Raw genomic sequence first — 18,508 nt, forward strand, 5'->3', positions numbered from 1 at the left:
GTCACACATGCCCCAGCACACTGCCTTCCCCAAAAATGGCTCTGGTAAACTGTTGAGGAACCAGAAGCCACACTATTAACACTAGAGTCTCTTGTTTAGTTTTACTTCTCCTAAGAGCCTCCTCTAATAGTGACAATATGGCCCCTTCCTTACATAGCTAAATTCGTGCCTGCTATTCAGCTTTCCAAAGATAAACAATATCTTGTTAAGGGATACTTTTATCAGTGAAGGAAGGAAGGAAGGAAGGAAGGAAGGAAGGAAGGAAGGAAGGAAGGGAGGAAGGGAGGGAGGAAGGGAGGAAGGGAGGGAAGGGAGGGAAGGGAGGGAAGGAAGGGAAGGAAGGAAAGAAAGAAAAGAGAGACAGGAAGAAAGAGAAAGAAAGAGAGACAAAGAGAGAAAAGAAAAAAGAAAAGAAAAGCAAGAGAACACTGAACATCACAGCCAGGCATAGGTTACACCTACAGAGGAAGGGAGGAGGATGTAATTGGAGAGAACACAGGCTGGTGGTAGCAGTACCATTCTATTTCTTAACTTGTAGAGTAGGAAGACAGGTGTCAATTTTAATAGTCTTTAAACCATATATAGGTTTTTAGACATTCTATTTAAGTATAATACACTGCTCAATTTAAGGATCGGAAACTAGCAAAAAAAAAAAACATTTTGCAACATACTGCATGTTACCCTTCACTAGTGACCAAGTTGTTTCTTCAACAAAGCAGTAAATAAAACATTATCTTCTGATTATATACGTTGGGGACAAACCGCCCCCAAAAAAGCTTCTTGGTACTGTCGACACTCCCCCTAAACCCCTCCGTACTGCCCACCCCTCCCCTTAATGCAACTCTTCTCTGTGCCATTCACCCTTCCCCCAAGCCTGTTTACATTTCTAAGCCCTTATCCAGGTGCCGCAGTGGAGCCAGCAGACTTCACTTATCAAACCTTGCTGCGATAAGCAAACCCCAATTACAAACCATCCAGGACCACACGGGGAGGTCATGAGAAGCATAAAACAAACTTTACCTATACCCTCCTGTAAGTTCCTTCATCTAGCTGTTTCCATAAACGTCACAAGCTGATATATGGCAAAGTTAACCAACTAACGACCCCAGGGTTTCTCTCCCTCATATAAACCCCTCATTTTGTAAGCTCAGGGCTGCCTCCTCTGTCTGTGCTGGAGCAGCCGGCAGGTTCAATAAACGTACTCGCCTGACTTTGGGTCTATTCTTCCTTTCTCTTGGCTGACCTTACAGTATATGAGATGCTGAATAAAAGAAGATATACCAAAAATGGAAGTTAATGTTTTCTAAAATTCTATATGAAACGTTTTCATGTTATTGTAAATCGCCAAAATATAGATATCATACAAAGAACATTCTGAATATGTTCAAATTACAGAAACATTACCCAAAAACATCATCACGTATTTGAAAAAGTAACTTTTACATATGAATAATGCTCATCTTTTTTGCATAAAGTTGATGCCAACCAACCTATCATTGGAAGGACGTTAGGCTATGAGAAATTTTGCCAGTTGTGGTGAAGAACTGGTTTTAAACCATCCCTCATTTCCTAGTTCTTCATGCATGAGGTCATTAATTAATGGTCTTCTAAAAAGAAAAACAAACCAAATTATCAAACTAGCTGTAGAAAAAAAAAAAATAGTCAAGCAAGAGTTTGTGTAGTCAATGGTGTGGCTGATATTCCCACATTCATTTCTAACCACACTCTCAATCCCCATTATTGACTCTGAAAAGGTTATTGGTTTCCTGGCAATCTCAGTGATTGTTTTAGTCCAGAAATGGGCACATGAGTTCAGGCAGCCCAGTCACCACTGATTTATAGATGGCAGACGTGAAAAAGGTTCTCTGTCTACTAATGCATGTGAACAAGGAAGCATATATTACCAACTGCCACCACAAGGGAACTATCTTGGGATGAAGCCCACAGAAGAACAGACTGAGGCCGGGCGCGGTGGCTCAAGCCTGTAATCCCAGCACTTTGGGAGGCCGAGACGGGTGGATCACGAGGTCAGGAGATCGAGACCATCCTGGTCTACACGGTGAAACCCCGTCTCTACTAAAAAATACAAAAAACTAGCCGGGCGTGGTGGCGGGCGCCTGTAGTCCCAGCTACTCCGGAGGCTGAGGCAGGAGAATGGCGTAAACCCGGGAGGCAGAGCTTGCAGTGAGCTGAGATCCGGCCACTGCACTCCAGCCTGGGCGACGCAGCGAGACTCCGTCTCAATTAAAAAAAAAAAAAAGAACAGACTGAAAAGTAACTGGATCCTTCTAGACTTCAAACCATGCCTGGAGAAAAATTCACCTATGAACTTCCTATTATGTGAGGTAATAAATGTCCTTACTGTTTATGCTAGAATCATGTATTTAATACTTGTGTCTAAAAACATTCTGAACAAAAGACTTGGTCCCTGACAATTTTGTGCAGTCACCAGATCAAACCTGGAGATTGCCCTTTTAATGATATTATAGAATTTCCACAAATTTGGAGGGCATACTTTCAATAATTTGATTAATTATATATATCATCCGGCTTCATAAAATTATCTTTCAGGATTGGGGAACCTTTAAAAAGATAGTATGATGTCTTTTGAAGCAAATAAAACTGAAGCATAAGAAGTCCACGTGATGTGAAAAGATGTTACAAAAAAAACCCAAAGAAATAAAAAATTAAAGAGAAAAAATAAAAAAAATTTAAAAAGAAGTCCATGTAATTATCAGTTGGGAGAAACATGGCATCCATACAAAAACATGGTGAACTGAGAAATAAATATGAATGCTCAAATTCAAAGTCACAAAGTTAATACTCTAAATGGCAGGAACAGATTTGTAACTCAGCCATTTCTTCCATGAGCATTTGTTCCATTTTTTCCATGAGCGATCTTTCTACTCATGTACACATTTTATCAACAATTATACTCTACCCTCATTATGCTTAGCATCTTATTTTAAGAAAGATCTTAACACGCTGTTTCTTAATCAGAAAAAAAATCATTAAAACTCTAAAGATGCAGTATACAAGTACCCATCACCTCACCAGAGTCTCTCTAGTAAAATCCTTTCGACCAAAGCACAATCCTACTCTCTAGTAAAATCCTTTTGACCAAAGCACAACCACGTTAAAGATTTCTAATCTAATCTAATGTTAAAGATTAGAAATCTTTAACGTGGTTATCCATAAAAAAAATTCCTAGTCTACTGTAACTAGAATTTTCTAAAGTCCTTAATACAGAATGAGGGAAATCATTTATTTGGACATCCTCATATAATGCTTAAAACCTGTTTTAGAATGATTACAGAAAATGGATTAAAAATTTGACAATTTTGGAGAAGCCAAACAAAATCTATGATTGGAAAACACATGTTTCATGTTGTTATACTATAAATATTCCAGCATAGAGTACTGTCATTCGACCCACAAAAGACAAAAAAGACAAAGAAAACTCTTCAAGCTCTAACTTAAGGCTTCTCCACACTGGCAGCTCTTGGCATGTAACTTGCCCTGGCCATTTGTAACTGCTTAAGAATTGAAACAACCAAAGCATATTTTGCCCAAAAGTGACAGAAATGCAACAAATGACCAGTTACTTGAGGGAAGGAAGAATGGAAGAAAAATCTACCAATGGCTAGAATTTCAGGGAACTTACAATTGGGAAAACTTCCAGCTAAAAAATACAAAGAAACAATTTTTAAGAGTTTCAAGGTTTTCATATTAATGTCAGGAATGATTATTACACTCCTCTAATTCTTTACTTCTGAAGTTCTTACTGTCTATCCTTTAAGTCTCTCGCCTCATAATTTCTATCTGTTTATAATTTTGCTGTGTACTTTGAAGTAATCTGCTACCTGATTTTTTGAGACGGAGTTTCGCTCTTACTATCCAGGCTGGAGTGCAATGGCGCGATCTCAGTTCACCACAACCTCTGCCTACCGTGTTCAAGCGATTCTCCTGCCTTAGCCTCCTGAGTAGCAGGGATTAGAGGCATGCACCACTACGCCCTGTTAATTTTGTATTTTTAGTAGAGACGGTATTTCTCCATGTTGGTCAGGCTGGTCTAGAGTTCCCGACCTCAGGTGATCTGCCCGCCTTGGCCTCCCAAAGTGCTGGGATTACAGGCGTGCGCCACTGTGCCCAGCTGCTACCTGATTTTTTAATCAACTCATTTAACTCAGTGACTCTCTTCGCCTACAATTTACCACATATTTATAGACATTTACACATATTTTCTATTAACTGCTCCTAAGATCCATCACATATATTCATCTAAATATATACGCTTGTGCTTCAGCCCAGGGTTCTGTATCTCTCAGGTTGTCCTCCAACCCGAAGAAGTGAAATCACTGCATCATCTCCATGGTTTAAGGCTTATAAACTGTCTGAGAGCCCCATCAGCCATTTGGCTTAGGAGGTTCATAGGTTAGTTTTAGAGTTAGGAGTAGAAAGGACGTGTAGTAGACACTGTAAAGAAGCACTTACATCCCATTTCAAGAAAGAACTGCTGGGAATCCTGCTTGCTGAGAGCCTCTATTTGTGAGAGTCTACAGAAGCTGCCTGAGTTGCAGAGAGCCAACTTGTCCCTGGTCACAATTCTTCTCAGGCTGGCCCATGTTCAATATGGAATAATTGGAGTATAAAGGCCTGGCTATCTTGGCCCAACTTGGTATAGCTCTCAAGCGCCATTCTGGCTCCAGAGCTTCCCAGGAAGTTAGTAAAAGTTGTCACAGCTTAATTTCTCCTTCTGTCCAATACTGGTTCTATCCTCCACCTTCCTAAGCTGTTGAACATAAAGGAAACTCCTTACTGAGAAATATAACAACAATAGGCTGACTGCACTGAGCCTCCATTTTCCCACAATCCCCTATCTAATTACTATTTTAAGACTTAAAATAAATTCCTACAAGCAAAATAACCAAATAAAGTGACATGATATTTTTTTAAACTCTTCGTTCATATCACCAGCCAGAAAGGCTAAGAAAATATTTTACAAAGCCTTTTTTCCTTCTGCATCAAGTTCATCTGGAATGACAGAAAAGATAAATGATTACCAAATTATACCATCTTCAGACCAAAATTTTTTTTTGGAATTCTTGTAAGACAGAAAGTAGATGAGAGCAAAATGACAACTAAGGGTAAGAAAAACCACAGCCCAAAACACACACAAAAGAGGTTCTACCATTTTCTACTATAGAAACAGAAGCCTTTTTTTTTTTTTTTTTTAAAGGAACTAAACTCAAGAGAAATGACAAGCTCAGAAAACTTTACACAGAAAAGATGACTATGAACAGGGCAAAGAATTACAGGGCTGTCTTCAGAAAAACAAGGCCAGTAAGTCTCCTATGTACATATACCTGAGCAGTTCACTCACAGAATTACATGTATACTATATAGTTTGCTCCCAGGAAGTTATGGTTTATAACGTGTTCTCTAAAAAGAAATGTCTATTTGCCCAGGGTTAGTAGTTCTCTAATCCTGTACTAGTTCCAAAGAGAGGAGGAGGAAGTAGCCAAAGGTAACAAATGTCTCTATAAACAGGTAATCTTGAGGGTATGAGTCTGTGTTGGAGAGGAAGGGAGAGGGCTATTAGAGACCGATTCTAGTTTTGGACTTTCAGAAAGACGAAGAAAACAGATAAAGAATTCATTTTAAGTGGAAACGTGCCTTAAAAAGCCTCAAAGAGGATTTTAAAAAATACCAAAACACATCTAGGAAACAGAAACCACCAGCTTGAAATGTTAAAATATACTGAATACATTTGCATACCCCTGCATCCATTTTCTCCTACACATTAATCAAGCTGTTGACTACCTATCAATGTCCAGGTCATTTACACAACACAAAACGAAGCACATGTTTTCAAGGACTTAACTCCTTAGATTATCCTTCTCTCACCTTACTAGATTACTCTCACCAGCTAGTTTGCTAACAAAGTCTAGTTGCCACATGCCCTCCCTTCAAAAAGGAAAACACATATCCAAGATGAATCTCCCTGGATTCATTACCTTCATAACCAAAATTTTTATAAGTAGCTACACATGGTGGCTCACACCTGTAATCTCAACACTTTGGGAGGCTGAGGCAGGAGGATCGCTGGAGCCCAGGAGTTCAAGACTAGCCTGGGCAACAAAGCAAAATCTCTGTCTCTACAAAAAGTACAAAAATTAGCTAGGTGTGGTGGCGCACACCTCTAGTTCCAGCTACTCAGGAGGCTGAGGTAGGAGAATCACTTGAGCCCAGGAGTTTGGGGCTGCAGTGAACCATGTTTCTGCCACTGCATTCCAGCCTGGGTGACAAAGCAAGACCCTGTCTCAAAAAATAAAATAAAATAAATATAAATATATATAATATATATATATGAAAAATAAAGCTATAGTCATAGTCTAACATAGTGTTAAAAGTTAAAAGATTTGTTGTTTAACAACCACTAAGTAGCAAGTACATATAGTCCCATACGTAAACCTAATTTTCAAGTCTAGGTCTCTCTTTACATGCTCTCAAATTAGCATGTCCTCCAACTACATAAAGGTGCAGCAATAAAAAAGTAGCAGATTGCATAGAATTCTACAGGCATACCTCGTTTTATTGCACTTTGCTTTACTGCGCTTCACAGATATTGCATTCTTTACAAATTAAAGGTTCACAGCAACCCTGTGTAGAGCAAGTCTATCAGTGTCATTTTTCCAACAGCCATGTGCTCACTTAATGGCTCTGTGTCACATTTTGGCAAATCAATATTCCATACATTTTAATTATTATTGTTATCTGTTATGATGACCTGTGATCACCGATCTTTGATGTTACTACTGTAATTGTTTTGGGGAATCACTAACCGTGCCCACGAAAGGCAATAAACAATCGATAACTGTTGCATGTGTTCTGACTGCTCCACCAACAGGCCATTCCCTGGTCTCTCTCCCTCTCCTTGGGCTTCCATATTCCCTGATACACAACAATATAGAAAGTATGCATATTAATAACCCTACGATGACCTCTTAGTGTACAAGTAAAAGAAAGAGTTATTCATCTCTCACTTTAAATCCAAAGCTAGAAACCATTAAGCTTAGTGAGGAAGGCACTTTGAAAGCTGAGACAGACCAAACGCTAGGCCTCTTGTGCCAAACAGCCAAGTTACGAATGCAAAGGAAACAGTCGTGAAGGAAATTTGAAGTGCTACTCCAGTGAATGCACAAAAGACAAGAAAGCAAAAACAGCCTTACTGCTGATATGGACATGGTCTGAGTGGTCTGGATAAAAGATCAAACCAGCCACAACATTCCCTTAAGCCAAACCCTACTCCAGTGAAAGGCCCTAACTCTCTCCTCAGTTCTATGAAGGCCAAGAGAAGTGAGGAAGCTGCAGAAGAAAAGTGTAAAGCTAGCAGAGGTTGGTTCGTGAGGTTTAAGGAAAGAAGCCATCTCCATAACATAAAAGAGCAAGGTGAGGCAGCAAGTGCTGATGGAGAAGTGTAGCAAATTATCCAGAAGATCTAGCTAAGATCATTGATAAAGGCAGCTACACTAAACAATAGATTTTCAATCTCCATGAAACAGCCTTCTATTGAGGAAGATGCCATGTGGGACTTTCATAGAGAGGAGATATCAACATCTGGCTTCAAAGTTTTAAAGGACAGGCTGACTCTCCTCTTGTTAGGAACTAATGCTGGTGGTGCCTTTAAGTTGAAGCAGTTGCTTATTTACCATTCAGAAAATCCTAGGGACCTCAAGAATTACGCTAAATCTACTGTCTATGCTCTATAAATAGAATAACAAAGTCTGAATGACAGCACATCTGTTCACAGCACAGTTGACTGAATCTTTTCAGCCCATTGTTGAGAACTATTGTTCAGAAAAAAGGATTCCTTTCAAAATATTACTGCTCACTGACAATGCACCTGGTTACCCAAAAGCTCTGATGGAGAGGTACAAGCAGATTAATGCTGTTTTCATGCCTGCTAACACAACATCCATTCTGCAGCCTACATCAAGGAGTAATTTTGACTTTCAAGTCTTTTTTTTTTAATTTATTTATTTTTTGAAACGGAGTCTCACTCTGTCACCCAGGCTGGAGTGCAATGGCGCGATCTCAGCTCACTGCAACCTCCCCTTCCTGGGTTCAAGCGATTCTCCTGCCTCAGCCTCCTGAGTAGCTGGGACTACAGGCACGCGTCACCGCACCTGGCCAATTTTTGTATTTTTAGTAGAGACAGGGTTTCGCCATGTTAGCCAGGTGGGTCTCGACTCTTGACCTCAGGTAATCGGTATGTTAATGTCGGTATCTTGACCTCAAATGTTCTTTTTTTTTCTTTTCTTTTTTTTGAGACGGAGTTTCACTCTTCTTGCCCAGGCTGGAGTGCAGTGGCGTGATCTCAGCTCACTGCAACCTCCACCTCCTGGGTTCAAGCAATTCTCCTGCCTCAGCCTCCCAAGTAGCTGGGATTACAGGCATGCGCCACCACGCCCGGCTAATTTTATATTTTTAGTAGAGACAGGGTTTCATCATGTTGGTCAGGCTGGTCACAAACTCCTGACCTCAGGTGATCCACCCGCTTCAGCCTCCCAAAGTGCTGAGACTACAGGCATGAGCCACTGTGCCCGGCCTTTTGACCTCAAATGTTCTTAATGGCATCAAGAATGATGAATCTTTTCCAGAAGGCTTTGAATTTACTCTCCCTAGATCCATGAGATTAGTTGCTATTTATGGCAGCTATACAGCCTTACAAAATGTATTACTTTAAGAAGACTTGAGGCCGAGTGTGGTGGCTCATGCCTGTAATCCCAGCTCTTTGGGAGGCCTAGGTAGGTGGATTACCTGAGGCAAGAAGAGTGAAACTCCGTCTCAAAAAAAAGAAAAGAAAAAAAAAGAACATTTGAGGTCAAGATACCGACATTAACAGGAGTTTGGAAGAAGCTGATTCCCATCCCTCCCCATAGATGACTTTGAGGGGTTCAAGATTTCAATGGAGAAAGTAACTGCAGATGTGCTGGAAACAGCAAAAGAAATAGAATTAGAAGTGCAGCCTGAATGGATAAGGAACTGTTTCTCATAGATGAGCAAAGAAAGTAGTTTCTTTAAAAAAGAGAAAGAGAGAGAGAGAGAGAGAGACTCTGTCACCCTGGCTGGAGTGCAGTGATATGATCCCAGCTCACCATAGCCTCGACCTCCCAGGTTCAAGTGTTCCTCCCACTTCAGCCTCCAGGTTAGGTGCATGCCACCATACTCCGCTAATTTTTTTTTTTTTTTTTTAAGATACGGGGTCTCACTATGTTGTCCAGGCTGGTCTTGAACTCCTGGGCTCAAGTAATCCTCCTGCCTTGGCCTCCCAAAATTCTGGAATTACAGGCGTGAGCCACTGTGCCTGGCCCAAAGGAGTTTCTTGAAATGGAATCTACTCCTAATAAAGGTGCTGTGAACATTGTGGAAATGATAACAACGAATTTAGAATACTACGTAAACTTAGTTAACAGAGTAGTGGCAGGGTTTGAGAGGACTGACTCCAGTTTTGAAAGAAGCTCTACTGTGAGTAAAATGTTTTCAAACAGCATCACATGCTACAGAGAAACCTTTCATAAAAGGAAGAGTCCACTGATGCAACAAAGTTCAATGTTTTCTTATTTTAACAAACTGCCACAGCCACCCCAACCTGCAGCAACCACCACCCTGATCATTCAGCAGATATCAACAACGACACAAGACCCTCCATCAGCAAAAAGATTACAACTTGCTGAAAGTTCAGTTGATTGTTAGCACTTTTTAGCAAGGAAGTATTTTTTAACTAAAGTATGTACATTTTTTAGACATAATGCTACTGCACACTTACAGTGCAAACATAACTTTTATACGTAATAGGAAACAAAAAAAATTTTGTTTGACTGGTTTTATTACAATATTCGCAACAAATTGCAGTGGTCTGAAGCCAAACCTGCAATATCTCCCAGGTATGCCTCTATCTATTTTTTGGTACAATAGTTTCCTTTAAATAAGTTTCCAGTTTTAATTAAAGATAAAATATCTAACAGAGTATTAAGTAATTACTAACACCCATTACCCTGTTGGACTGAAACCATTTCGCTAAGTACTAACCAATGTCACATAATCTGAAAATCCATGAGGTGTCATCCATCACTTCGTCCCCCTTTTACAGATTAGACAACAGATACTCAGCGATGTTTATATATAATCTTTTAAAGGTAATGCAGCTGTATATAACAGAGCTGAGCTGAGAAATAAGCCTAATTTCAAACCTCACAGAATATGCCTGTCTCAGACTAAAATTGCATTTTCATTAGGAAAACATTCACTTGACCTAACATAAAAGTCGCATAATAAAACATCAATATGAAATACTAACAATCCTTCACTTTAGCCCTGAAACTATCTGCCAGGTGTTTTGTCCTCTAAACACACTTGTTGAAAACAAGAGTAACACATTCATCCACTCCACATCAAAATGTTTACTATCATCAAAAGGTTAAAATGTTCTTGGGTATAATAATAATTTTCTTTTAATGTGGATTTTTTCTTTGGTATGGGGGGGGTTGGGGGTGCTTTTAACTTCCTGAGTAATGGTCTGAGTTGGCAGCTTGGTACCATAAAAAGGGCAAATCTTGGGGGGCTGACTACTTTCAGTTATTTAACTCACTTATTTCTTAAAGGAAAAACATTTCAAGTAAATTTTAAAAACTAGTTTTATCCAAGGCTCATCTGTGATCATCTCTCTGTATTACTTATGTTTGTAATAACACGGCTACTTAACGATCAGATTTTCGTTCAAATATTTTTTACCTAAAATGGAAATGTTTTAAATAGGATAAAGAAAAATGCTGAGTTTTTCTTACCTTTCCAAAGTATCCATCAATGTACAAATGTCTATATCAAACTGGGTCACTTTCTACTATGGCAAGGCTTTTCAAGGGCAAGGATTTTCACAAGACAGAACAAAACTGCACTGCACATGCAGGTGGTTTTCACTTTTACCGAATAGCCAACTTATTGATGATTTAGATGGAGTTATATGACATTTTTCCACTTGCATCTACTCTACTTTTCTTTCTCATTGTTTAGTGTGCTCCTGCACTTACAATTTCTTAGGAAGTCCTCTTGATAAAGCACAAATAATTACAAGCCAACACATGTATAAATCAAACAATAATGAACAAGAAAAAAAATTACCTTTTGGATAATCTTCCAATAAGAGGTTGAAGTGACCTAATTGACAAAAGAAATCAGACTCCACTTTTCCTTCAGCTTTTAAAATTAGAGATTCATAGCAGCGAACAGCCTAGAAATAAAAAAATACAAACATGTAAGCAAAAAATAAAGCCCTAAAATACCTTTCCTCCCCAAGATAATGCATATAGCCTCCATTCAATCACCTAAGAAGTCATTATTGAAAATATCACTTCTATCTTAGACATATTCAATACCGCATTCTATAGAAGGAACAGCTTCCCTATGTATTTATTAAAAGAGCCACTAGTTATGGCATAAGTACTTTTCCCATTTATACATGGAAACAATACTTGCCAAATAAGATAATGTAGGAGCACTTTGATAATTTTATTCATAAGTTGAAAGTCTAAATTATTACTGTGGTCCCTGTTGATATAAACAAAAATGCTCTCAAATATAAAGAATATACATCTTTCCCACAGGTGGGAAGAACTTTATTGAATTATGTGAGATCTCATAGAAACTCTACAGTAATAAAAATACCTAAAATTTACACTGAACTGCTTTTGCTGACTTTTTGCCAGAACATCTACCAGTTTTAAACTACCACAAACTGCCTTTCAATTGTCTTCTCCACATGATATACTTCAAACACACCAACTCTATTTCTGATCTTACTTCCTAACTCCAATACAAGCATATGCTCTCACTCTCACATTTCCTCCCCCAAAGAAAAAAATAACATTATTTTAACAGTATCAATTAGTTTTTACAACACAGGACAACTGCAGGAGAAAATGAACAACGGAAAGAACCCAGTTCTAGAGCCTGACTACAAATTCCAGTTGTCATTTGCTACAGGAGATTCTGGGGAATTTATCCTCTCTATTTTAGTAACACTCAAAGAGCTGATAAAAGAATTAAAAGTAGAAAACTTCTGTAAGGCTTAATTGTTTCTTTACCATCACAGGTAATAATAACAAAGCTCTAATTCTCTCAAGGTTCCCAATACTTTTGTCAAAATTTCTCCCATTAACAATTCAGTGCTCCAGAACATTGCTCTGTTAATAATGTGTCCCAGAGTCATTAAAGTAAGGAATGTGTGTCAATTCTCAAATCTCTGATATACTCCCATGAACACTTTCAAGTTTGGTACCCACAAAGAAAGAAACTTGGTTAGTTTCTATCACAATAAAAAACTTTCACTACCACTTCAAGAACTTTGTTGAGATAAGAAAATGTGATGTGGGACAGAGTACTCACTTCGAATGCCTTCATTTTTCCTCTCCTGTAAAATACAGAGCCTTTAATATAGAGTTTAAAAATTTATATCCTAACATTTACCTATCCTAAGCACATAAATAAATATTCAACAAGTTTGGATAATCCATTCTAAACAAGGCGAATTCTAGGCTGAGTCTACTATCCTTAAAGCCTAAGGGTTTATAAAAGAATTTGTCTTCAATTCCTATTCTACTCTTAGCTATATGTACCAAATCATAATCACTGAAAACTAATCTTTCTGCTTCCCTATAATTAAAAAAGTCTGAATGCTACACTGAAGTCTCAGAAATTACTATCATCTGAAGGTATGAAATTTCAAAATCCCTTTTATTTAAGTCATATATAATTCTTATCTGGCAGATGGTTAGAGTATAAAAATACAATTTATTACAGTGCTTTATAATATCAGAGAAATTCATAACATTACTGGGATACAATAGAATTCTTAATTTTACATTAAATGAATAAGAATATTGTAAATAAAGTTCTCATGATAATAGTGAGCATATGTTTTTTTAAAACTCTTAGGTTATTTATAAACCTTTCCTACTCCTCTGAGAGCTTCACATGGCTGATTAACATTAAATTTATAAGCAACTATGTTTTCATGGTAAAAAGGATTCAAGATATAAACACAAATTTTCTTTAATGATATAAACAAAAAAGATGCCAACATTGCTTACATCCTCTTATCACCCTTCATGCTACTGCCTTGATCATCAATTGCCTATCTTCTACTTGTCATAAAACTAAGGAACACATCAAAATTAATATTATACATAATGCTGATCATCATGAAATATAAAATCAGGTAAAAACCAGAATGGTTGATTTTAAATTCAGGTACCCATATACTCAGGCTAATCACAAATTCTTAATTTTCCCATAAAGCTGCCATGCACCTACCAAACTAACGTTGGTGGTCAACGATGCTGACAGAGCCAAATATCAAATGAGATGAAAATGAGCAAAAAAACAGAAGACAGTTGCCAAGAACTCTGTATTACCACTTCATAGTGAAACTTTATGAATTTATTCAAAGTATCTGAGGTAATTCTAATATCAGATATAGCCAAATATCTAACACACTTTTTAAAGAACATTTAAAGGAAAATAAATAACTTGAGATAATTTCCAATACTCTTAACTCATACAATAATCTAGAATAAAACAGAGAATTTTTATATTTTTACTCAAAAGGCTAACGATAACAGAAGATATATAATTACTGTTTAGATTCAGAACAATGTTCAGATAAACTTCCATAAAGCAAAAATATCTCCAGTCAATAGGATTATTTTTATTTCTTGCTTTTTAAATTTTAAATGTACACAAGTAAAATCATCCCTGTACAGTATCTTCATACACAACTGCAGAGAAGAAGGACTGAAATATAAAACAGGTGCTAAAAAAAGAAAGTCTAGGGACACATGTTCTCAGGATCTCCTGAGGGCTGTGTCACCGAAAAAAAAAAAGTCTATATAGTTGTTCCACACAGAATCTTCCTTGTATTTTTTTCATTTTACTTTTCTATATTTTTGAGATTTTTTTCATAATTAACCTATATCATTTCTATTCTTATAAAAATCATTAAAAGGACCGGGCGCAGTGGCTCACGCCTGTTAATCCCAGCACTTTGGGAGGCTGAGGCAGGCGGATCACAAGGTCAGGAGATCGAGACCATCCTGGCTATCACGGTGAAACCCTGTCTCTACTAAAAACACAAAAAAATGAGCCGGGCATGGTGGTGGGCGCCTGTAGTCCCAGCTACTCGGGAGGCTGAGGCAAGAGAATTGCTTGAATCTGGGAGGCAGAGGTTGCAGTGAGGTGGGATCGCGCCACTGCACTCCAACCATGGGCGAAAGAGCTACATTCAGTCTCAAAACAAACAAACAAACAAACAAACAAACAAAAATCATTAAAGAATGATTACACTTTCCCCCTGGGACTCATCCCATACCTTTAGTGTAAGGATAGTCAGAAATTTTAAAGAAAATCATTTGTGGTTGCATCAGCAATCAACAGAGCAATTTCTGCAATGATACAAATACCCTATGATCTGTGCTGTCCAATACAGTAGTCATTAGACACATGTGGTTACTGAGCACTTTGAAACATGGTTAGGGCAAGTGGACAAGTCAATTTTTAAATTGTTTCATTTTAATATTTAAATTTAAATAAACATGTGGCTAATGGCTACCATACTGGACAGTATAGACCTAGATAATTCTTGAAGCCTAAAAACAACTTAATATTCAATCCATATACTAAATATTAGGAAAGCAAAATTTCTTATGTTTATAAATGAAAAGCCTATAAAAATAATAAAATATCTTGCAGCAAGGAGGATAAAAGCAATACCCTCCACAAAAATCACTGTTACATCCTCTAATTGTTTATAGCTAGTGGACTGCACATCCATAATCCTTACCACCTTACTAGGAAAAAAAAAAAAACACTGAAAAGGTAAATAAATAAACTAAGATCCTCCCAGCTACGTAGAAAGCTTGGGTGTGTTTTTTATTTCCATCATAGTGCCATATTCCACAACATTCAATATAACTTGTGCTTGGTATCTGTTGCACTGTTATTATTTTAAAAACCAGCTATCCCAGAAAAGTAACGCTACCATTACCCTGTATTTCTAAACCTTGACAGATGAAGTTTTGAGCTTGTGAACACAGACATGTAACTAATTTAATTTTTTTAATGTGTAGTATTAATCTTTTATGATGAACTTGGTCAGTGCCTTGCTAAAATAGGACACTGTCAATATTTTAGAATTGTTAAATATATGCAACATTTAAACTTTTTTTTTCCAATTTAAAAGATTAACTACAGTAGCTGATGACTACAAATGGTAGAGAAAATATAGATTTTAATACCCCAATGGTTTTAAATGAAGTGAAATTTTAGGCTGAATATAATAAAAACAAATATGCAGTCCTGCCCATAATTTTAATTTTTAATTTTTTATTTTTTGAGATGGAGTTTCGCGCTTGTTGCCCAGACTAGAATGCAATGGCATGGTCTCAGTTCACTGCAACCTTGGCCTCCTGCGTTCAAGCAATTCTCCTGCCTCAGCCTCCCAGGTAGCTGGAATTATAGGCACCCACCACCATGCCTGGCTAATTTTCGTATTTTTAGTAGAGATGGGGTTTCACCATGTTGGCCAGGCTGGTCTCGAACTCCTGACCTCAGGTGATCCGCCCACCTTGGCCTCCTTAAGTAGTGGGATTACAGGTGTGAGCCACCACGCCCGACCCTGCCCATAATTTTTAAAAGCCAACCATACACATACACAATGGTTGAGCATCCAGCAACCAGCAGACTCCTTAAAACAGATTAAGGGATTTAAGCAGACAACAGGTCAATGTATCATCCATGAAATATGGCTATTTGGCCAGGCATGATGGCTCACGCCTATAATCCCAGCATGCCTATAATCCCAGCACAAGGCAGGAGGAGTCCATGAGCCCAGGAGTTTGAGACCAGCCTGGGCAACATAGGGAGGAGGGCTCGTGTCTACAAAAATTAAAAATAATTAGCCAGGCATGATGTGGTGCATGCCTGTGATTCCAGCTACGTGGGAAGCTTGAGGTGGGAGGATGACTTGGGTCTGGGAAGTTGAGGCTACAGTGAGCCATGATTGCGCCACTACATTCCAGCCTGGACGACAGAGCAAGACCCTGTCGAAGGAAAAGGAAAAGGAAGAGGAAAAGGAAATTTTAAAAGTATTCATGGCCCAAATTAATAAAGTATATTATACACATCAACAGGAATAATCAGCTCACCAAGGTCTAGTCTGATCAGATCTCCAGCATTATCAGTTCTGAATACCACTTTTCAACAGGTGATAACAACGTAAAGAGGGCTACAAGTTTGATAAAGGATGTGGAAACTGTCATAAGAAAACTATCTTAACTAAGTTTAACTGAGGAGAATCAAACGGGATTGAAGTTTTACTTAACTATTTAAAAAGCAGTCACTTAGAAGAGAAGATTAATTGCACTCTGGGTAGTGCCAATGAATGAGTATAACTTATAAGCAAGTATAATTCAGTTCATTCAGAAACTAGGAAAAATTAAACACACCAAAAATTAAATGGGCCATCACTGGCTCATATCAATGCAAAGAATTAAAGCATATATTACTAAGCTATTTTAGTGGGAGTTAGAAAGGAGATACCATATTTTGGATACAATTCTGATTTGCATTTTTTTTTAAATCCTTGGACTCTATAATTCTAAGTATAACCCTGTAAAATTTATACAATAAAAAATAAGAAAATTAAAAATTAAAAAAGAATTATGGTTTTTAGAAGCTTACAGCTTTCTCAATAAAAGACCACTCAACACAACACAGCTTTAAAATAAGACTATTTTAGGGAAAAAGAAAAACCCCTATATTAACCTAATGGGAAAAAATATTTCAAACATTTTTATTAAAATCACTGAAATATTACCAGTTGTTTAATGGGTATAGTTTCAGTTTTACAAGATGAAAAGAGTTCCGGAGACTAACACTACTGAACAGTACATTTGAAAAGGTTACTTACAATAGTAAAGTGCATGTTATGTATATTTTGCACTAGCTTTTTTTTTTTTTTTTTTTTTAAGGTACTAAACTAGATAATACCTGTGGATAATTTAAAATACTTAGTATTATACCAGTCACTCATCAATGAGCACCTACTCCATCCTGGTCACTTTTATTGGCTGCTAGGTATCCAAAGTGAAGGCAAACTGGTTCCTGTCTCCTTTATTTTCCTCTATATCATTTTTTTCTCCTCAATCCTCTTTTCTAACCCATCTGCCTTCCTCACTCCTCTTTATTCCTTGGCTCCACCTTACTATCTTGATCCTTAACTAAAGATACTTTCCCAAGAGTCACCTTTGTGCCCTATAAACTTCTGTTTACACAAGAGAAAGGGGTGGCGGGGAAGGGAATAAGAAGAAAGACATGGAAGAAGCAATCTTTTAACTCTAAACAACATACCAGACTTTTTCCACTTGGACATCCCAACATCATCTTAAATTTGCCAAATAAAAATTAAGTTAAGTTTCTTGCACTGTTCAAAAATTCACTCTTTAAGTTTCCTTTTCATTAACAGCACCTACTCAAACCACTTCTTTATGCCTACACATCTAATTGATTACTGCTAAGTCTTCCCTAACACTTCTCTCATAACCATTTCCCTTTTTCTTTTTACCTATTATTTCCCCAAATTCCAATGAATGCCCGTACTACACCATTACTGCCACTTGTTGCTCCTTTACTGGTCTGTTTCTCCAGCCCAACTCATACCCTAAACAAACAAAACCCACTCTTACAGCAACGCTATTTATTGTCATGCTTCCCAGCTTTTAAACTTCCAATTATTTCCTACTGCCTATAACAGTGAGTACTTGGCTCCAGTCCCAGCCTACACATCCATATTTTTTCTTTCCCTGTTCCCCAACACAAAGCCCACTCTACTCCAACCCCACATCAAACTCTCATCCCACTAACTTCCTACATTTTTAACAGCTTGTTATTCAGACATCCTAAAGAGGTGGCAAACTATGTAACTACAGCAGATCACCCCTGCTCCTTCTGACACAGATCAGTAAAAGAATTTGTTGCAGCAATCCAGACAATATCAAGAAAAGGTGTTTCTCTACTGCACCAGTACCATCACCACCACCCGCTTAGTTACTAGAGTGTTTTCTTACTCTACATTATGTATAAAGAGACATAATATCTAATGTATAATATTACTATTCTTCTGACCTGTTCCCAACAAAACCCTAAAAGTGTATGCATCATTAAACTTGATATCCTTTCCAGAAAGATGTGTTGTTAATCAGAAGGAAATTCTTCCTGTTTGTGGGTATTGGGTAATGCCTTTGCCTAGCTGCTTTTAAAACACCATAAATATGCTTAGGAATTTAAAAGGATTGAAACTACCTGAACCTAAACCATTTTTGAAACGTCAACACATTTTATATATATATATATATATATATATATATATATATATATATATATATATATATAT

At 37.6% G+C, this 18,508-nt stretch overlaps 1 protein-coding gene across 8 annotated transcripts in view; it reads right to left on the reverse strand.

Annotated features, from left to right (window-relative positions):
• The window catches only part of KDM6A (lysine demethylase 6A), a 229,722-nt gene that overhangs the window by 137,772 nt on the left and 73,442 nt on the right, over positions 1 to 18,508 (reverse strand). For all 8 annotated transcript variants that reach the window (XM_023202740.1, XM_023202739.1, XM_023202736.1 and 5 more), the window contains exon 3: positions 11,185 to 11,293. In XM_023202740.1, coding sequence (XP_023058508.1) covers positions 11,185 to 11,293 — 109 coding nt within the window. The remainder of the gene's footprint in view (positions 1 to 11,184; positions 11,294 to 18,508) is intronic.

This window comes from Piliocolobus tephrosceles, chromosome 12, assembly GCF_002776525.5.
Source record: "Piliocolobus tephrosceles isolate RC106 chromosome 12, ASM277652v3, whole genome shotgun sequence".
In the NCBI taxonomy this organism is placed as follows: domain Eukaryota; kingdom Metazoa; phylum Chordata; class Mammalia; order Primates; family Cercopithecidae; genus Piliocolobus; species Piliocolobus tephrosceles.